Below are 22,819 nucleotides of genomic sequence, written 5' to 3'. Positions count from 1 at the left end.
TCTCACACTGTAAAGCAGATTGTCTTTCAACTTAAGTAGAATCCGAAAGGTAAAAATATAAAAGTCAAAAACAAAGACAAACATAGTGAATTTTTATGTGAGTAGGTATATATTTTCTTTAAAATACTTATAATTTACTTAAGTACTTGGTTTAAAACGCTCATCATAATCATGTGTAAAGTATTTGAAGAGACGGTTTTAAAGCAAATTAATTGAAGCGTAAAACATGAGAGTTAGGGTGAAAAACATTAGGATGAAGAAGGGCATTAAGAGCAATATAATTACGGTAAAGAATCATTAGGACTATCGTTTTTTAGGACTAAAAATATGAAGGTAATTTTGGATGATAAATATTAAGGAATTCCAATAGAGAACCGTTTCGGGCCAGGATTTGTTTGATTCATTAAGAGCATTCTAACCTAACTATGATTTAGAAACGAAGCGGGCTTTACCTATTTATTACATATATATTCAATACCAAATACCTCAAATGAATGTTCAACAGGCCACTACGCTTTACACGACGCGATGGTCTGTCGTCACGATATAATGGGAACGCGGCCGAACGCAGCGCGTATGGGTTTCGGACCTGTCATGTTTTATAATAAAAAGTAATACAAGTAGGGCATCATCACCAGCCCATTAACGTCCCCACTGCTGGGGCACGGGCCTTCCCTGTGGATGGATAGCGTGTAGACACATATAGGGTGATCGGGCCTTAAACCACCACGCGGGCCCAGTGCGGATTGGTGGTTATTAACGACTGCTAATGCAGCCAGGACCTACGGTTTAACGTGCCTTCCGAAGCACGGAGGAGCTCGAGATGAAAACTTTTTTTTGTGGTCACCCATCCTAAGACCGGCTTTTGCGAAAGTTGCTTAACTTCAACAATCGCAGACCGAGCGCGTTTACCGCTGCGCCACCGGGCTCCTCAATACAAGTAGGTACTTACATATTATTGTATTCGTCCGTCAATTACTAACATTCGTTGTTACTAACTGGCTGTGACTGACATACCTAACATGTTTTTTTATAATTATACCAACACCAAAATCGCACGTAAAAAAATTTTAGTAAGTAATTAAAAGTACCTTACATAGGTACTTTCTTCTACAATCTACATCCTTATTACTATATAGGATACGCTTAACTACTATAGTTACCTTGTTTAAAACAATTTTTTGTACGTTTAGCTTGAGTCGGCAGAGTTACGCGACCGGTTGATCTACGAAGTCGGAGGCAAGCTGCCAGCGGAGAAGAAAGAACAAGCAGTAGCAAACTACGTGCAGAGAGCCAACATCAAGAAGAACGCTGCACTCGCCATCAAAGTCATGTACAAGAAGATTCTTGATATCCTGAAGAAGGTAGACGGTTTAGATTCTCCAAGACTAGGTAGTTGGTATAAACTAGATATTTGAGTGTGTACTACTTGTACTTACTTTCGATCATCATCGTTTTCATTAGGCGGGCTTATGCGAATTTGCGAGGATTTTCTATACAGGGTGTTAGTGACATCGTAAAGAATACTGAGCGGGATGATTCAGACCATAATTTTATTCTCAGTTATTATCAAGTGGATTTTTCTGTCGCAAAATTCTTTCTTTTATTCTTTTTTTTTTCTTTGATTTCTTTTTATTTTTTTTTAAATTATTTTCAATTCTATACTTTTTCGATGGAAAATTCCACTTGATATTAACTCAGAATAATGAGCTGAATCATCCGTCTCAGCATTCGTTACGATGTCACTAACACCCTGTATAGAAAATCCTCGAGTACGAGCATGTACAGGTAGCCATACAATACTGAGGGGGATGAGTCAGACCATGATGAAAATTCATGACATTTTTCGTGTTTTTTTTATTTTCCGTTACATACTTTTGCGACGGAAAATTCCACTTGATATCAACTCCGAATCATGACCTAAATCATGTTTCAAAGTTATCGTTGCGATGTCGTTGCGATGGGTAAGCCGACATGACGTCACATTTTAATTTAGGTATAAGTTTCTGTGTTCGTTTTCCTTGTTTCTATATAGAAAATATTTCGTGTGTGCGTTTACTTCTGATGTGATGTCATTATAATGTTTATACATGTAATCCGTGTCTGTGGTGTCCTAAATAATAAATGTTTCTTTCTTTCTTTCTTTCTTTCTTTCTTTCTTTCTTTCTTTCTTTCTTTCTGTCTTTCTTTCTTTCTTACTAACACCCTGTAACTATACTTATAAATTAATATCGGCTCGGAATGTTGATATTAATAAGCAAAGGAGTATATTGTAAAGTATATCATTCAAGTTTATTGTTGTTAAATACTAGTCGCATTCATGGAAAATATATAAACTTACTTAAGTAACTGTTTATTTTTTGTAATTTTTTAATTTTTCTCACGGTAATCTTACTTACTTTGGCTAAGAAGAGACAACAAAGGTTGAACGTAAAATGAACTTTGCCACTGAACATTGAAATGTTAATCATAAAACAACCAGAGCTTGTTGTTTGCTAAATAAATAGTGCTTCAAGTGTAAAGCTTATGCTTATTGATTTTTCAGTGAATAAAGCTCTGCCTCGAATACGACCTGCCCACGTACTATTTGAAAATAGGTTTCTGTGAAAACATTGTGCTTCATACTTAATGCTTTTACTATTTTCAACAAAGGATTTTATCATATTCTCGCTCCTGACTCCTGATTGGGGTGAGCAGCGATTAGCGTCTACCTGCGACAGTGTGATAATTGTCGTTACAGTAGGTGATTTTTGTGTTGTGTTATATGTGTACCTACACGAGATCTATTTATTTGTATGTAATAATCACGAAATTACATAAATACTTAATTAACAAAAATAATGCTATTTACTGCACTCGTCAAAAAGCCCGCCCCTGACTAATCCGGGCGCGAAGGTGCCCATTACACTAGCCGCATTTCCTCGCTGTACAGCAATGGACGACCTTTGCGCCAAGAACAATCCTGCACGGGGGTCATCTCCACTCTCTCTTATATTATTTGTCATATAGATATTTATTTGTCATATAGATGTGGTAAGGTTTTACCTGCACAAACGCTCCTATGCTCAACGGTATAAATTCTGTGGAAAAACCTTTCTGAGATTTATGTTTTGTCAATAGTTGAAAAGAATAAGATACTTAATGTAAACTATATAAATATACGTATTGCGTATGTTTGCACGTGTACCGGCTAAAGCAGAAGAGAAGCTTTTATAACATTTTGCAGCGTACTCCGTTTGAAAGAAAATACTTCTAAATAATTCCTTTCAGTCGTTGCACTCAAAGGCAACATTTCCTTTATTTTAAGTATAAGGAAGAGGACAAACTTAAATCTCTGTTAGTCATCATCATCAGCCGTATGACGCCCACTGCTGGGCATAGGCCTCCCCCAAGGATCTCCACGACGATCGGTCCGGCGCTGCCCGCATCCAGCGGCTTCCCGCGACCTTCACCAGATCGTCGGTCCACCTTGTAGCGGGCCTACCCACTGAGCGTCGTCCGACACGTGGTCGCCACTCCAGAACCTTTCCGCCCCATCGGCCATCGGTTCTCCTCGCTATGTCTCCTGCCCACTGCCACTTCAGCTTTGCAATTCTTCGAGCTATATCGGTGACTTTAGTTCTCCTGCGGATCTCCTCATTTCTGATTCGATCGAGCAGGGAAATACCGAGCATAGCTCTCTCCATTGCCCGCTGAGCGACACCGAGCCTCCTCACGAGACTCATAGTAAGCGGCCACGTCTCACTGCCGTAGGTCATCACTGGCAACACGCACTGGTCAAAGACTTTCGTCTTGAGACACTGAGGTATTTTGGACGAGAAGATATTCCGCAGCTTCCCGAACGCTGCCCATCCGAGTTGGATCCGACGAGAGATCTCTTAAATCTCTGTTAGTAAATCTCGTATTTTCCATCGTCCGTTTTATGCGAGCAGAAGCAGGTGTACAACCTTCCTCTAAAGGCTTTTATTTTTGTTCCCGTTTAGTTGGTCCGCTGGGGCTATCGTAAAACAATTTTTATTTCGGGTTTAGCTGTAATTTCTCATACGCTTGCTTGTGAAATGTTGGTGAATGATTTGAAGTTGATTTTTATTTTATCTTAGTACGTTCGCAGAGTCCACTCATCTCCAGTTTAAGTTGAACTTGTACCACCAGTCTTTATGGCGACAATGACTTTGTTATTATTTACAGGACTCGTCATATTTCACGGTGGTGCTTGAAGCATTGAAGTTGGACTGTCGAGCGCAGGGCAAGTGTTTGATGGGAGCCACGGAGATGGGACAGCTGGCCATGGAGTACCTGGACGACAGGAAGTTCGAGTTCAACAAGTTAGAGAAGGAAATCAAAGCCAATATGAAAGAAAGAGAGCGAACACTCAAACTCGTGCGGCGGGAGGTCGCCTACTTAACTGATTCTTTCCCGAGGTTGATCAGAAAAGAGGTAAGTATGTAACTCATTTCTAACCTTATATTTAGCACACTACATTTTATCTGTGAAATAAACTTAAATGTTCATAATATTGCAAGCGTATAATGCCTATACGTAACGTCTCATTTGGATGTTTGTCATATACATTGCCGTAGAATGGCAGCGCATTCATTGCCTATAACTTTGTCCAATAGAAAAGTTGTCATTCAGGCGCTTCGCCCTTTCGTTGCTTATCTGTACAACAGATGGATTCATCCGTCGATGGAGGTTAATATAGTATTGATATATCCGAAGATGGCCTTGAACAGGTTAATTTTTTTTTAAGAATTCCTGACGTTCCAAATTAAATTGCGTTGAATCATAGAGGCGACATTTGCATCTTTTCGAGCAGGGTTTGTTGAGTTAGTAAGCACGAGTTTACACAGAGATCCATGTTTATGTGTGTTTGGGCTTAAACTGTTTTTTAAATAGAAGTGATATAAGTAAGTAATACAAAAAAGCTATGGGCTGGCTGACTACTTACTTTATTGTATTGATGGGTAATATCCGTCCCTCTGCAAGAAGAGGAGACACGATGGTTTAAGCTACACGAGATTTTATCGAATTTAGCAGTCGGGAAATTCCCTTGTTTGAGAAATATTGCTCCGCGTCCTTCCGGAATTCGTAAAAAATTGAATGGAATAGTCGCCGTGTGAACGTAGGCTAGACTTCATATGTAACGAGATACAATGACAGGAGAGCCTAGTTCTCATGTTTAAACAAAATGTGTTCCATGGTAGATAATGTTGGAACACATTTTCTAAGAAATAATTTCTTTTAAACAAGATAACAAAGCTCTCCTTTCTTCGTATCTCACCATTATTAACGTAGGTAGATGCCTTTGTTAGTGCATAGCCTACGCTACGCTACGCTGTATACTTATTAAGTACTTATTTTTATATTATGTACGGTAGGTACTTTGGCTTTTTAGTACGTAGAAGTGTATGCGTATTTACGTGTAGTTTGTTCTGGATTTCAGAGTTTTCAGCTATGTTTATTATTATTATGTAAGTAGGTAATGTTTACATGCTAAATACGGTATAATCGCTATCCCTTCAGGGCGTCCATTATGCCCTAGCAGAGCGTCACAATATACCTACCATATCCTACAAGATATGGTGGTATGGTGGTATGTATACCACCTATGTAAAACTGTGACTTGCAATAAATGATTATGATTATGACTCTGCTGAGTGATTCACGGAAATCGTGTCTCCTACAAATACAATATTGACAATGAACACATTCTATAATATTTACCTATTTACTTACTGAAAATTAGCCTACAAAAACATAAGCGTGTAGCTACAAATACATGGGAGAAATACTATAATACTTACAGAATTTTAACATAATGTTACAATGTGTTTCGAGTTAGTGTGTGTACTGATTTGAACGACAGTACGTAATTCTATGAATATAAAAGCGAATTCTCTCGGAGAGTAATATTACTTTGAAAGTGCAATCTAGAGTAGGTACTCTGAAACCATGTTTCACCAAAGTTCCGCGAACCGAATCTCAAAGTGAACTAGCCGCAGCTCCAATATCGAATTTTACATTTCAATTTCAATCACAAATTCTATTTTCCGACAAATTCGGTAGTGATGCTCCATTGTTACGTGGAATTCGATGTAGCTTAATAGTAGATACTGCGATAGGTTCCCAGAATTCTGGTTATGAAGTATTAATTTGTCGGTAACTCGGAACAGATAGAGAGATTTAGGTAATAAGGTTGTATTTTGTCTATTTGAAGTAGATACCGATGGCTATTGAAAGTACTTACACTTTACCCTCACCCCATGAGCCTTACCTACCTTCAGCGTACCCCATTTGTCCGACCATGTAGTGAAAGCGATCTAAAGGAAATTACAGACATGCCGAAACCAGTAAAATATAATACGGAACTGTAAATAAAACCATCATTCAAAGCCTAGCCAGCAGACACTCTCAGAGACATTCCCAGACAGCTCTTAAACTAAAGAGGAATCCTATATTGAATATTTCCAAGCCCAAAACTCAATAGATCTGCTATAGATCACAGACAGAACCACCCTGATAAACCACCTAAAGAGTATTTCCACCTGGAAGGTGAATTGTACGTAGATTTGCCTTCCCAACCAACGCACATAACAGTTTGTAGGGATGTTCTGTGTGGAGAGGTGCATTGCACAAACACTTTAACTTGACAAACTTCCGCACACGCTACTGCCTCTGAGTGCTTAGATAGAACTCTAAATTGCTTGATACTCATTTCCCTGAATCCTCTTCAGACATCAGTCGACTACTTGTTTATAATACTGACTAAGTAATTGGGAGCGTGCTTCTAAAAAGCGCCCAGTAGTGGTGTACCGTCATGTAGGCATTATAGGTACCTACACGTCTATGCATCGTAAATTATCGAAGTACCTCCCAACAGTTCTTAATTGAGTTTAAATGTGTTCCATCACGCTCCTTGTGTGGTTAGCACACCTATTAAAAAATCTTTACCATACATCGTAGAATTCGATAAAGGCCCGTTGAAATTATTGTAAGATTGGCAGCACAACATTGCTCTCTCTTGTTTGCGGTTTATGTGGTTGTTATTATTAGATACTAAAACAGGTAGCATAGGGTTCTTCCACGTGAAATCAGGAATATGAGACCCCGATATTTCAACACTGTTGCAACTGCCATGATCTCGGGATGACTCACTAGCATCCCGTCACCAATCAGGGTGAGCAGATCATTCAAGCTCCATTCATCTTGAACATTTTCAGAAAGAGTAGACAAAAACATTGTTACGTATATAGTTTATTGTTAGAAATAAGTAAACCATTCGGCGCAATAGTTAGTATGGCACTAAAACTGTAAAATTATTTGGAGTGTTGATACTTATACCAGTTCGGAGTTGAGAAAAATCCAAATATCTCCAAAATTGTTTTTTTACTGAAGTCAAGTTTCGTTTATATGGTTATTGGTCATGCCAGCTATCGGCATTCAGCATGTATCGATTGATTCACTACTTACGGAAAACCCTGTACTAACATAACATAAAAAAATCCCCTGATGCCGGGCAGCAGCGGTATCAGTACTGGTTGGAGGTCGAGGAAATGAATTCTGGTAGAGCTCTAGCTAGAACATCACCGATTGAGAAATTGGTCGGTGTACTGCGGAACGGAAGGCGATTGGGGCAACCACCGTTCTACACGCTTTGTCTATGGAGTAATGAAGGCGATTACTCCACCGACAAGAGCGCAGCTCTTAGTTAAAGAGAGAAAGGGTTAAAAAGAAGATTAAAGTTAGAAGGAAACAAAATTTCAAGTGACTTGAGTGAGCTGTAAAAAGGGATTTATGGAAAGTTACTAATAAATGGTTTAACTCATTTTTTAATTCTGGAATCCGGTTGGTTAACCTGAAGTTATTGAGACGCCTGGTGTTTTACAAAAGCGACTGTAAGTACCAAAAGTACCAAATCCAAAGGAAAACCAGCTCAATCACAACCTGTCACGATACTCATTGTATTATTTTGTAGGAAGCTACGAATTTGGATGACTTGTACGAAGACGAAGACGCCCACAGTCAGCACTCTGTGCACTGGGAGCTGGAGGAGGTGATGATCATCTGCAAGAACCTGCAGCGAGCCACCCTCGTATCTTCCTTCGACCAAATACTCTTAAGGTAAATGACAATTTACACACACAGACACAGAGACAGTCCGGATTAGTGGAGGTGTTTGGGCTAGTAGCCAGAACTGCACGAAATCTTGTTACGTTTTCGAACAATCTGGTGATTCACCCTGTCCTTACCAAACAAAGGACAGCCACACACGCGATTTCGGCAATATTCCCATCGAAAATCGAACCTGGACAATCCCCTTGGTTGATGGGTGGTCTACGCCCAGTAGTAGGAAGGATGTATAGGTTGTTTATATACAGGGTGTTAGTGACATCGTAACGAATACTAAGGGGAATGATTCAGACCATGATTCTGAAATAATATCAAGTGGAATTTTCCGTCGCAAAATTCATTATTGTGTGTTTTCAATTATATTAAATTCTAAACTTGTGCGGTGGAAAATTTCGCTTGGTATTACCTCAGAATAATGAGCTGAATCATCCCCTTCAGTATTAGTTACGATATCACTTACACCTCGTACAAGTACGTATAGATGTTATTCACACCATAACAAATACAGAGGGGGATGATTCAGACCATGATTCTGAGTTGATATCAAGTGGAATTTCCTGTTGGAAAATTCATGAAAATGTTAGTGTTTTTGTAATTATTTTCAGTTCCATACTTGCGACGAAAAATTCCACTTGATATCAACTCAGGATCATGGTCTGAATCATCCTTCACAGTTTTTGTTACGTTGTCACTAACACCCTGTATAGGCAGTGCATGGAAAATAGGCATATGACGAAGTTCGAACACCATGATATTGGCGCTCTTAAATCCAGTTTTTTTGTTTACCCGGACACTGATGTCGGCAGAATGACGTTACTGCGTGGTGTTCTGCCCACCCCTTTAAGGGTTACGGGCCCAAGTTTACGTATGTAGGTATACAAAATTGTGTGATATTACTTACGAGAATAAAGGAAACAAGCAAGTCATTGCAATATGTAGGTATCGACGGAATAATGAGCCTGTTTGGTCCGTAACTTATTAGTAGGAATTGAATTACGCAGCTTAGTAGCTTTGATATAATTAGCATTATTAGCCAAGTTAGGGCTATTCCAGGAACAGTGTTTAATGCTCGCTCAATACTATCCAATACACATGTACGTTCTACGACAAAACGAACAAAGAAACAGTATAAACTGCAACACAGCTCATCATCTGTCACATAGGTCTAACGAAGCACGGTAGATCGCGGGTACCTACTAATTTGTTTATGCCAATACGGGATACGATTATAGTCGTGAGCTTATGTTTTGTTATGTGATGCTCCTGAGCTGCGGCTTACTAGGTAAGCAAGCACATCTAAGTGCTTAACGGTGAAGGAAACTATCGTGCAGCATTTGTTGTGATCTGACCTAACTTGCAGTAGTCCGATATCATGTTTGTGAAACATCGGTACAATAAATATGGATGTAAGTGGAACTTGGGGATAAACGCTATTTATCACGTGTATCTCTACGCAAAGGTCAAAAAGAGATAGTGGCAACGCGATAAAGCGCGACGGCACGACTGTGCAATCGATGCACTGATAAAATGGCGACCTGCATCTGCGCGTTACAGGTACTACGCCGTAGCTATCGCGTAACAACTACCTACGCAGGTAGCTATTTTTAAACTAGATGACCCAGGGAACTTCGCAACACCTACGAATTCGTTGTTGATTTTTGTTACCGCAAGCAAAACCATTTAGTGGTGAATTTTATAGCTGAATTTATTTAAGACTTGACAATGCCAGAAAAAAGCAACAGAATATACAAAAATGACATATAAAGAATATTAAGTACATATTATTCTTGATAAGACATTTTTGTATATTCTGTAATAAATAATACCAAGGAGCCCGTCGTTAACACTACCCAATTATGTTTTCGGATACTTTAATAGTTATTCTGCTATTAAGGGCGGAGATCAATTCAAAAAAGCAAAATCGTGAAAATCGGTCCAGCCGTTTTTGAATCATAAGCATACTCGTAAGTGGTGTAACTAACCCGACCCGATTAAAGGTTAATTATTAAGGTAGTAAAGGTTGACTGGCTTTATTAGGTACCTGTTATATGATTTATTGCTTTATTCTAAACATTTGTTATTATAATAATACTGATTAGCTACTTTCGTAAAACCTGGTTATTCACATCTGGGGCGCTAGTATGTTTAAAAAAAAACTGACAAAGAATAATGATCCATTATGTAGGTACGCCATCTGTTATCCTGATAGTTGTAAGATCTAGAGCCCTATCCACCTGGTGACGCTTTCAGCTTGCTGCGACAACGGTAGGCGACATACCTCAAGTTGTACACAAATCATAGATGGCGTTACTTGTAATAATATAAGTATCGTAAGTCCTGTATAATATAAAATATTATATTTTCAAACGTGTGGTGATAAACATTTAATTTGTTCATAAAGTTTTGTTTGAAAGTCGACTCATAACCTGAGATTATGCTCAAATGAGAACCTATGTCTGATTTGTGCATAGAAACATTAGGTCGCATTTAGTTTACCAACAGCAAAATAATTTTGTAATCGCAAAAACTTTGTGATGGGTCCTTTACTTGTGCTTGAGAACTTCCTTCAACATCTTTTGACAACACAGTGATCCTATAGGAGTTCTGTTTTTTTTCCTTTTAAGGTTCGGAACCCTAAAAAATATATTTAATATTTATATCTATTACTTATTAGTTATCGATTTTTTAATACAACGGGATATAATATTGTTTTGTGTAGGTTGAAAGAGCAGAACTACCAGACTGAGCGGCTGACGATGCAGTTCGCCCTGAACAGCGCCAAGAGGGACGCGCTGGTCGAGGGGCGGAAGCATGCCATCCTTATGCTGGACTCGCTCAAGAATGTTGGCCAGGAGAAAACCGCCGCGTAAGTAATGTAGACGACAGGTCGACATGGCAATTCTCTAGTGACGTGACGTTTTTAATATCGATATATTTTTATTATGTAAGTATGTAACAAAATGTGAATAAAATAATACCACGTTTTCATTTAAGTTAATATTTATTCATCTGAATCATCTAACGTTAATTTTATTTCTAAAATATTATTCTTAGTTTTCAATAATTTCTTAAAATATACTTGCTATATTTATAATTTTGATTGACCATAAATATTTAGATTAGATTTATTTTAAATCTATTGTTTTTCTTTTGTGTTAATGTTAATTTCTAATTCAATAAATTATGTGAGCGAGATTATAATCGATAAACGCGGTCGATACGGACTCGTGCGACACTAAGACTAAGACGCCGCGGGGACTGTGCGGGTGTGCGGGGCGACCCCGCCTCCGCGGCTCACCTCATGCCCCGATTGCCATGTCGACCTGTCGTCAACAGTAGTTAGAGTGAATAACAACCCTACAACGCGTTCAAACGCTTTTCTACCCGGGCATCTTTTAAAAACTGACTGAAGGGATCATACTTACAAACATAAACTTACGCTTATTTCCCATCGGGGAAACCAGAGACTATGGAATTCCATTTGCTACAATCTCGACATACTTGCTTTGCTTCATCCACATTCACAAATCGTACTAAACCTTTTTGAAGGACACCTCCAATTTGGTGAATATACGTCCTTCTTGGTCTATCTAAAATCTTAGTTACTATTTCCTTCGCTCTTTATGCCCTATCCATTATACTTATTGAAAGTCAAGATTTTACTCACTTGCCTCGCTTTCTTGGCTCTATGTGCAGTATGCATTAACTTCACTTAAGGAAAATCCGTAGCCTTCCCGCAATCCAGTCTGGGTTTTAACATGTTATTGCTAGAAATTGTTGAAATGTACTTTAATAGCTTTCCGTATTATACGTATTTTTACTTTACACGCTTTACTTTAGTTTGTAGAATTGATGATAACAAAAAATCATTTCACGGCTTATATGCGAATATGATGTAATTAAGGCAAGTTTACGGAAGGTTTTTAAATGAATAAAAAGTAAGTAGGTGCTTTACTTAAAAACATAGTTTCTGTATAGAATCATGTTTTAATGGTACTTAGTTACAATTTATAATATCTACTAGCCTTGGGCATAATTTGCTCGGCCAAGCAGTGAAAAAATAGTTGGCCAGAAGAGACTGATGTTAAATGCTAGCTAAGTATCTTCTACACTGACATCTTATTCTACGTTTGTTCATTGCTTGAATGATGGAAGAAACTAGTCCGTACACATTATTATTATTAAAAAATCCCCGACTTCTCTGTCTACTATAGCCTAGGTGTGAAGTAATTACTTTCCTTTGTGATTGCATTCACATCGAGGATTTTGTACGGTCGAAACAGTTTTTGTGAAATACTTACCTACTGCATGGTATGGGTTATCTATTGAAGTGGATATGAAAATGAATTTGGCACTCTCTGTAATAACTGCGGTCAATGGTGGATAGTGACAAATCTGCGAGCTTCGAGAGACAGCATAAAATATAAACTATTGTGGTGTAGGTAGATGTAACTCTTTTATTTATAAAATAGTTTTCCGCCCGCGAATAGCGCGTGGGGTTCGGTTACCGCGTGGGGCATGTTTATTTCACCCCTAACTAATATAAAAAATCATGTAGATGTCTTATGTTCTTTGCCACGGTCTAATCTAACTCTGTACCAAATTTCATCAAAATCGATCAAGTAATGTCGCCGTGAAAGCGTAGCATACACGCATACAGACGGTATTGAGGATAAAAACTGCCTTTACCAGGGTGGTTAAAAAGGCCACATCAAAACAATTCATCTAAAAAAGCTATTGACACTAGCTATTTGACATTTGTGTGCATTGCGCACTTACTTTTATATGCATACTATGTGAGTAAACAGACATATTGTTTTGTTTATATTTTTACACTATAATAACCCTTTGCGCGTATTGCGCAGCTATGCACAATCGTAGTGTTGTTTTTATTACCTAAAGATCGGAAAGAAAAAACTTAGAAAACCTCTTAGAAAAACTAGTTTTCAATCAAAACTGCCTTTTTTCAAATGGTTGCTCTTCTTTTTCGTAATTCATTCTTCAGACGGGATATGCTCCACGTTGATTCACATTTTATAGCAATTTATCACGAATTTTAGCTGGACTGTATGGAAAACTATCAAAATTTAGAAACACTGTGCTGCCAGTGCCGCCTACATTGGAGCTTCTAGTTTTTATCTTCAATGTTAATGAGGGACTTTTTACCCGCGTAAAGTGTCCGCGGTAAATATATAAACTAAAGTCTGTCTCTAGAAAGTATGTGTTTTTCCCGGGTTTTGATTATTAACGAAAAAATGATGATATTACTGATTAAAGTACTCGTATCTACGTCTTAACTACAAAGGAATTTATTAACACTGCTTAGCTCGATAGGCATTACGCTTCATAAAATGTAACAATAGTTATTAATTGAACACCCGCTTTTAGTTTGTGAATGTCAAAATAGCGCACAAAACATAAGTAAAATAATCCTCCCCTAAGAAAATGCTTTCAACAGATTAGCTTTTTAAACCGAGTTGTGATTCCGTTGTTGATGTGAAAAATGTTTAGGGGCGACCCCGGGGCAAGCTGCCGCCTTCCAACACACGCACCCGCCTACATCGACCCGTACGCTAGTTGATTGAAAACTATCTATTCTTCTGAAACCGTTTTAAATTAGGAACTTTCCACGATACGTTCCCCTCATTGCTTATCGTGTGGCGTATGTCGCAGAAGTTAACGTTATAGATAACTATAAGACTTTAATAACAAGGAAGCAAAATGCATACTGATACATGGGTGCTGATTCGGGCAGACGCCAACTTAATTTTAATTTAGGGCGACAGTTTTAAAACCATCTCTATCTGGCACTCGTCTCATCTGAAGGGCGACACTATTATTAGAACTGTCAGACAAATAATTTAAAATTAAGTCGCCATAATCGGCACCATTGTATAACAAGTACGAGTAATATGGCAATATTAAAAATAAAATTGAAATACAACATATTCCCGGCAAAAATATACATTATTTTGTCATGGGTCTTTTCATTTAACCTTTCTTTAGAAGGCACGTTTGTGATGAATGTAGGTACTCGTACCTACCTGAATGCACGACTTGGCGGACGGGGTTGTTCTCAAGGACGTAATAATGAACGAAGATGAAAAACCTTCCACGCATGGTCTGAGACGAAAATACAAATTTGTGCTGCACGTCGTTGATATAGAGACAGATAGGATATGTTGAGTGGTATGTTATGTTGTTGTTTGGACCTCTTAGGGTTGAGTGAAACTAATGCAGCCTTACACCGCGTTTAGCGTTTTTAGATGTTTTTTTATAAGATTTGACAGGGATAAGTGTATGCATTGTCTCGCAAAGTCGATGGAATCTTTTAGGATGACAAGTGTGGAATGACAGGGGAAATGGCGGTTGGTTGTTTTAAAAAAGGTTTTAAATAAACAAAGATATAAGAAATATAATCGTTTCCTTTATGCCCCATCGCACAATTTTATCTAGGCGTAAGTTCCGTATCTAAAATAAAAAAGTGACAGGCCGAGGCGCCTTTATCACGGGGTCGTCTAAATCATTCTAAATTTTCCCTTAGGAGTTAGTTGAGAAACTACACCACTTACACCTAATGCTCAGTCAGCGCCTCCTAAATGATTTTCTCCATGGTAGTGTGCGTCCTTGTGTCGTATAGAGACTAAGGAAAGATTTCAGAAACCTTCGTTTTATTTACTAGGTTTGAAGTTAGACACCTGAAAAGTCTGAAATAGATTCTCAGGTGATGCAAAAAGAAGCGTTAAGAAAGTATTTTTGGAAATTCATACGCCAAAGGGTTAAAAAGGCATTGAAAGTTCGACAGCCAGCCACGAATAATTAATCATTAAAGAAGTATTCCCTACTATCAGTGGTAGTATTCTTCTTCTATCGTTTGGGTTGTGAGGTGAATTACCAACCTCATAAACCCTGGTGTCGAGCTATTATTGATGTTGGATTTATTGGTGTTGGGTTGTGGTAGTACTATTTTAATCTCATCCCTAAAGCCTTTTACTCGAATATTAAACCTGTTTTTCAATACTGGGTGGACCAACATGGGACTCTACTGGACCTATTTAGAAGACGCTTGCTTGTTGGGTAGGAAATTGTAACAGAAAATAATTTGAAAGTATTTTAATGATTGTTGGACATAAACTCGAAAATCTGATTTTTAATGAAGTCGCAAACGAATTCCCGCGGCGCGCCGCGTTTGACCTTCTTCCCCTGCTAAGTGTGCATCGAGCTAAACATGTGCTGTCGGTAGCTCAGTTGGAGAAAGCTTGACTCTCACTTCGCGTTCCAGGTTCGAATCCCAGCACAGGGGTAAACCAATGATTTTCGAACTTGTTTTGGAATTCATGCTTGGATCATAAAGTATTATCACGTGCTCAATGAACAAAAACTTCGTAAGGAAACCCACAGTTCCGAGAAATACGTTTCTGAGGTATGTGACCTAACTTGCTATTCAGCTGGTTATCCCTTCGCAGTTTGGAAGGTCACCAGTCACTTCTGTAAAAAACTAGACCTGAAAAATCTTCAGGTTAGGTAAAGGGACCCTGGGAAACCGGGATGACGTCAAGGAGATGAAGTAATTGTAACTATATTGTACTTTTTGGCTATAATTATAGAGGTAGAGAAGGGACGAGTTATAGTGTAATCGCATGCGTAGTGTTATTTAAGTATGTGGTGTTCTAAAATAATAAATGATTCTTTCTTTCTTTCAAATGTGACAGTTTTATATACGTATATGCAACTGTTTTTTGAATAAACATGCTAATTAATAATTTATGACATCAATCAAAAGACCAAAAGACTTCAACTTTTGGTCTTGTTATCGCCGAACGAAGTCGCACAGGCAGAAATTGTATATTAAAATCGGTAAACGCAATATTGGCTTAATAGGCTAGTTTCCAACTAGTCAAATCAGTTACTTTTTACTAAACATCGAAACACAAAATTACTATGGAATTTATTTACCTAGTATGAAAAAGCACACGTGACGTCATAGATAAACGTGATTAAATGTCGGACTTATTTAAAGAAAATGTTTTTCGTTAGTTTTAGATCTGTCTTTATTTAGTAATAAGAATTTATCTTGTACCTTGTACACGACCCAATTAATTGAATTCTCTACACGTACATTTTTCTTTCCACTTTACCGTTGAATTATTTCAGAGGGACTGTCTCGTTGTTGTTTTTAACTCTTGCGGAAAATTAAAATGGGAATCATAAAATGCTCAACGTTACAGAGTGGAACGTGAGGACTATTCGTTTTCCCATTGTTTGAACATTCGTTTTTCGTTTTGAGATATTATGACCTAGTTCAGCGAAAGACTTTATTTCATGATGAGCCCAGACGTGTGGCTAACATTCATGACATATATGTATGTATGTGTAGTACGGTAAACATTGTTATGTAAATGTTCATAGGTAATCTTACTGAAATGTGGATTAAGGTAAGAAAATAGTCTGCATTTTTTTTTAATAATTATAGTGACTAGATTATCGCACGCGCTTATGTATGTTTGGCGTACCTACCTATAATGTATTTGGATACTTACAGTAAAAACATGAGAGAAGGTTTTTTGACGTTTTGTTAACCTTATCAAGTTTTATTTTCCATGTCGGCTTTTATTTTAACTATGAGTCTGACAGCTGTCAAAGTGGATTTTCTCGTGATTCTTATTTTAGTAACCATTTATGTTTTAACCAATATTAATCATGCCATGTGATGTTTGTTTTGTTTATGTGTGCTTATATGTGGTGTTGTGTTGTCCTGTTTCAGGAAACATGGTGGTCATTATGGTGATATCTTTGGACATTCTCTATGGACAAGGACTTTTTGGCGGGAACGGAAACGAGACGGTTGCTTTCTTCATTGAATAATCTAAATAATTAATTAATACGAAGAGTGTTTTGTGGTTAATGATCGCATTAAGTTAGTCGGAAAACATTCGCGATAGTGTTATGATAATTACATATTACAAAGTGTATCTACCTATCTATTTTCGCTCCGTGCCAACAAGCCGCTCCATAACTCAAAAGTTTATGCGGACTTTTGAGTTAATTCGTTTGGGGTTCGGTTATCATCATCAAGAAAAAAATTTACATAGACGGCTGTATGGGCATAGTTCCCTTTGCCTTGCCCTTTCGGGAAAAACCAAACAAAAAAAATCTCTATGATGACCGGTTGCCACAAAGAGCAAGTATAGATAGATAGATCTATACTTGGTCTTTGGGTTGCCAAACAACCATGAAGTTGAAGTTGGACTTAATGGAAGGATATTTGATTAGAATATTATATATTCTGTGAATATGCACAGTCGTTGGATAAAAATGGTTAAAACGATTGGGCGGGTGCAGATTAGGTAACAATATTAAACTGTGACACTGCGCCGGAAGATCCCCGTTATCTCGACGACTTTCGTGTCCTCGTTGCGCGAATACTAATATAAAGTGACGAGGTCATCCGACAGACTGAGTAGGGCATTTGACAAGACATTTTAGGCGCACAGTATGTATATAGGTACCTACTACCACTGACTGTGGGGTTTCTCGGATGACTCGGACTTAAAGTGCAAGTGCGGCACTGTTCCCCAAACGATGGAACATCTTACATCGTGTCCTGCGTGCCCAAAACCTGCACGCAGAAGGATCTGATGAGCGCCGCAGATAACGCCATACTTGTTGCCAAGTTTTGGGCCGATACTATTTAGTTTGCCATCGACACGATAAGAAGAAGACCACGGACTGTACTAAATAGTGCAGTACCTATTCTCGTTTAGTTCGTTAGGTACCTAGTACCATCCTTTTAGGGAGTGGAATTCTCTGCAGTCTTCGGTATTTCCGAATGCATATAGGTGACCCGGGTGCTTTCAAAGCCAGAGTGAACAGGCACCTTCTGGGCGAGCTCGCTCCATCTTAGGCTCGGCAATGCCTTCGGGCAAGTCTGGCCAAGACCAAACCCATCAAAAGTAAAAAAAAATCTATAATTATTTTCGGTATAACTGTGTGATGCTGGGCCTCTTTTTAATTTTTTTTGGACTTATTCATATACATATTATAATTATTATTATTTTATTCCGTTAGTACCTAAAATGCATTGTGATGGATGTATGTACAATCAAGTTTACATGTAGTATAGGTAAGGTAAGCAGGTACTTACTAAAAACATAAAAATAACGACAATCATAAGTTTAAAACTTTAAACATACTGCATTGCATTGGACACACACACACGCACACCACACACCTACACACACATAATAATCTTAGTATATTTGTCATTTTAACACCTCTTATAAGTACTATATTTTTTATGCTTACAATTAACTTATTACAATTATCAAGTTACCACAGTTTCATCCATATACTTAAACTCATACATAAACTCCCACCATTTGTTCGAATATATATTTAGCTTGGTAAGTAGTTTTAGAAACCAATCAATCAACCAATAATTCTTTATTGCACTAAGACATAAGTAAATGTACAGTAAAATAAGCACAATAGGCGGCCTTATTAATAAAGGACATGTACAAACGAATAAAATAAGCACAATAGCCGGCTTTATTACTAAACTGCTAAACCAATTTGTAGTTCGCTACACTAAACAATAAAATAAAATTTTCGTTCAAAAATGGGTCTACAATACCATTGTTTATGAAATTGCATTTTTATAAATACGCAAAAAAAAATACTTAGTTTTTAATTTACTTTTTTGTACACTATAATAATAATATCTTGATGAGAAATCGATGCTAGCTTAGCTTAGAGTGAGCTTGATTTACTTACCTCACCTTCCTATCCCTCCAAATCCTTTTACACATACTTACCTTCAAAAAGCATTTTAAAAACAAACTTAGAATGCTTCAAAACTCTTGTTGTCGATGAGTTACTTTTTTCACTCGTTACTGAATAATCCTGGTGGACTGCAAAACAAAGGCAACCCGCAGTAGAAGCAACTTAAACTTCATTAGAAATAAGTTTTCCCCAGGAATCAGTTTTAATATTCTATTTTTATTATTAATATTATAAAAGCGTTTGTGAAGATGTAAGTACGGATGTTTGTTACACTTTTACGCAAAAACTACTAAACAAATTTTGATGAAACTTTAATTTTAATATAGCTTATACATCAACGACACAGGCTATAATTTATAAAAAATACCGCTAATACATAAACATAAATAAAAGGGAATATTACTCTACCCCCTAAAATGAGAATGCAATATGTCATGAATAATTTTTCTGCAATTATAAATACCGTATTGTAATACTTCATTATTTTTTAATTTTGTTAATTATAAAGGAGAAATTAATCTGCCGGCATATTTTTTTAATTAAGTTAATTATGAACAAGAAATTAATCTGGTGGCGTATAATTAATCAATCTGCAAGCGCGGTGAATGGCGGGAGCTTCCTTTTTGCGATTCACTGTGGATTCCCTGGTGGTCTTGCTTTGCTTGTTAGTAACTAGAAATTGTCTGTATTTGGGAATAAAATCTTTGCGGACAAATATTATTGAATAAAATTGTTTTTACTGTTATTTAATTTTTATTATCAAAACTAAAACCATTATTTACAAAATAAACTTGTACTTACCTAATAACAAATAAATACAATTACAGGCTACCACAAATAAATGAAAACATTTATGGATAATGCGACAAGAACTACGAAAAGTAAATAACAAATAAATAATAGTAAGTATTTACAAATTTATACCTATTTTATTCTCCATCATTTTAAGACCATAAGTTTTACTTACCAAAATATATACATATAAAATTTTATTCAAGAAAAACATGTAAATAATCAAAATTACAAAAAGTCAAATAACCTAACTTAAAATTACTTAACCTAGAACCCACTCCGTGTCAAACCCGGCCCAAAAGTGCCCATGACACTAGCAGCGTTACCGCGCTGAATTGCCACGGACAACCTCTGAGCCAAGTAAGACCCGGAGCGGGGGTCAAAGCCCTGCTCTCTAAGGCGACGGCCCACGTCCTTAACGAATTGCTTCGCCTCCTCCCCCCAGCAACCACACGTCTCCACCGCAAATGGCACAAAAATGTAGCCCCCCTGTAGCAAGGAGTACTTTGCATGCTTTAGGACAGCTGCCCCTTCGGCTGCCGCCCCTGCGCGCTGACTGGTTTGCCGAAGATGACTGGCGGCAAAGGTATCGACACACGTGGCGTCCCACACCATGCATCTGCCCTCACGCCAAGGCACCAGAGTTAGGCCGTCTGGGCGCTTGCCGTCCGTACGGCTGAGACCCGGAGGCTCCAGCACGCACGGAACACGAGCCGACACTAGCGCTCTTCGAATTATGTCATTTAGCGCATGGTGACGGGGAAATCTGCCCAAACACCGACGGCAACTCAAAGCATGATGACCATTGGCCTCCACCATGGAACCGCAAATGCAAAGGTGTGGTTCGCACACTTTGCAGCCAAGGCGGAGAGCCACAGCCACACGCAAAGAGTCCCCATCCAGAAGGGTCCCTATATGGGGTGACGGCAGTGCCTGCAACCAAGCGCCGGCCTCAGCTCGCGACACAGCCATCAACCGGGCAATATCGGCTCCTGACGATCTCACTGAATTTCATCCCAAGAGCGCTGAATTTGAGGGTTTTCCGGAACAGACGCGCCAGGATTAAGAACCGCCCAAGCCAACATTGCCTCAGCAACAAAGGGTATGCGGGACTCGCCACCATTTAAAGATAAAATATTAGCGACTAAGTCCGCAACCCCATGCGCCGACGCAATGAAAGCCGGCAGCCCAACATCCCCTACACGCCGGATACCAAGCCCCCCGTGCCGAATTGGCAGCGCTGCTTGACTCCACTGAGTCTCATTGAGGGAGACATTTAAGAGAGACTCGAGAGTTATTTTAAGGGCCTTATCGAACGAAGATACTTCCTCAGAGAAAAGCCAGGTCGGTGCCGTTCTGAGGAGGTACGTGACCCTGGGAACAGCAAAGCACATACGCAAGAGAATCAAAGCGACACACAAATACAAATTAGATCTGGTAAAAAGCCAAACTGAAAAAGTTGAATAATAACTAAAAAAACATGTTTTAGGAAATTTTAGTTTCGACGTTACAATACTGGGGGTAAAAATGGCAAAATCGAAACGATTCATCTAAAAAACAATATTGCTATTTAACATTTGTTTACATTGCGCACTTACTTTTTTATACGTTGTCAAATTGCGATATTGCTTTTTTGGATGAATTGCTTCGATGTGGCCTTTTTAACCCAGGGGAGTTCAGATCAGTGTATAAATAAAACTCGACGTTCTTGGTGTTCTTTATTATTTCATTAAGTACATTATACTCTCCGCATTAACAGCTGATTTCTAATGACAATGTGGCTTATGGTCTATAGGGTAATTGTACCGCATTATTATACCTACTTCTAAAAAGATACTATTGAAGGTCTCGTTCAGGGATACGCATCGCTGCGCGGTGCGCAGAGCGGATTAGTGACATAGCGGTTTTTGGCGCGTCGCACGGCCGCGTCACCTGTCGCGTCGCCCGCCGCGTCATCTGCTGTGTCGCTCGCCGCGTTGCCCACCGCATCACACGTTTCGGCTATCGCAGCTGTTGCCGGAATAAACATTATTGATACGAAAACTGAAGGAGAAATTGTTTTGCACTTCGCGCCGCGTCGCTTGACGCCCCGCGCATCGGATGCGCTACCGCTAAAGGCGAGATCTTTAAAGCCGGTAAAAAAAAGAAAAAAAAAAAGCGAAATGATACCATCTTAAGATGAAAGCTTTGCTTAGTTTTTAAAGTGCAATATGAATTGTCAAAGGGCAAGCCAATAAGAAAGTTGAGCATGGAGGAGTTCGGGTAAAATCTTTTTGCTTTGAGATCATTCTTGTAGTGATTCTAGTTTTGTATTCACTCACCGCCTTTATACAGTGCTGCGTCAAAACGGCGGGACCAATTACAATAAAGTTAAAATTTTGTATTAAGCTGAACTAGTACTAAAAAAATTACTACCTTTCTCATTCAAAAAATATACTTAAAACGCAAACCGGAGCTAGATAATCACTATAAATGTGTTTAGTGCCTATCCAGTATCTTCTAAAACAGCCATTGGATTATAATTACATGACGGAATATCAGATACAGACTTGAATGGTCGTCCCGCCATTATTAAGGATTTGTCACAGAAAATCATGTGTGCGTTAAAAAATTATTGATACTGAATGTGTACATACATTCAACGCCAATAAAAAAAGATTACCTATTTTCATTTAAAAAGCAATATTGCTATTTGACATCTGTCACTTAGTTTTGTATGCGCAAATGTTAAATTGCAATATTGCTGTTTTAGATGAATTTAAATATGGCCTTTTTAGACCACCGGGCCCAATTTCGGACAGAAACTTTTCTAAATTGACACTAGTCCAGGGGTCTGTTTAATAAAACTTACAATCGTAAATTACAACGACAATTTGGTGTTCATTACGTAGCTAATATGAAACTGCAAAATATTCGTGATCACACACTCCGCAATGTACATCAAATTGTCATTGTAATTTACAATTGTAAGTTTTATTAACCCTTTCATGGACAGAGACCATGGGTCATTGATGGTTCATAATAGTATGTCACCTTGGAATCGGAACGTCCGTAGACGTTCTGTCCTTGAAAGTGTTAAACAGGCCCCAGGTGTCATCTCATCACCGACGCGACC

General features: G+C 38.3%; 1 protein-coding gene across 1 annotated transcript in view; it reads left to right on the top strand.

Annotated features, from left to right (window-relative positions):
- Positions 1 to 22,819, top strand: part of LOC126380516 (uncharacterized) — a 55,771-nt gene that overhangs the window by 5,356 nt on the left and 27,596 nt on the right. Inside the window, exons 4-7 of the mRNA XM_050029978.1 lie at positions 1,194 to 1,364; positions 4,189 to 4,437; positions 7,976 to 8,121; positions 10,850 to 10,996. Coding sequence (XP_049885935.1) covers positions 1,194 to 1,364; positions 4,189 to 4,437; positions 7,976 to 8,121; positions 10,850 to 10,996 — 713 coding nt within the window. The remainder of the gene's footprint in view (positions 1 to 1,193; positions 1,365 to 4,188; positions 4,438 to 7,975; positions 8,122 to 10,849; positions 10,997 to 22,819) is intronic.

The sequence above is a fragment of the Pectinophora gossypiella genome, chromosome Z (genome assembly GCF_024362695.1).
Source record: "Pectinophora gossypiella chromosome Z, ilPecGoss1.1, whole genome shotgun sequence".
Lineage (NCBI taxonomy): Eukaryota > Metazoa > Arthropoda > Insecta > Lepidoptera > Gelechiidae > Pectinophora > Pectinophora gossypiella.
This window is presented reverse-complemented; position numbering and strand designations above follow the sequence as displayed.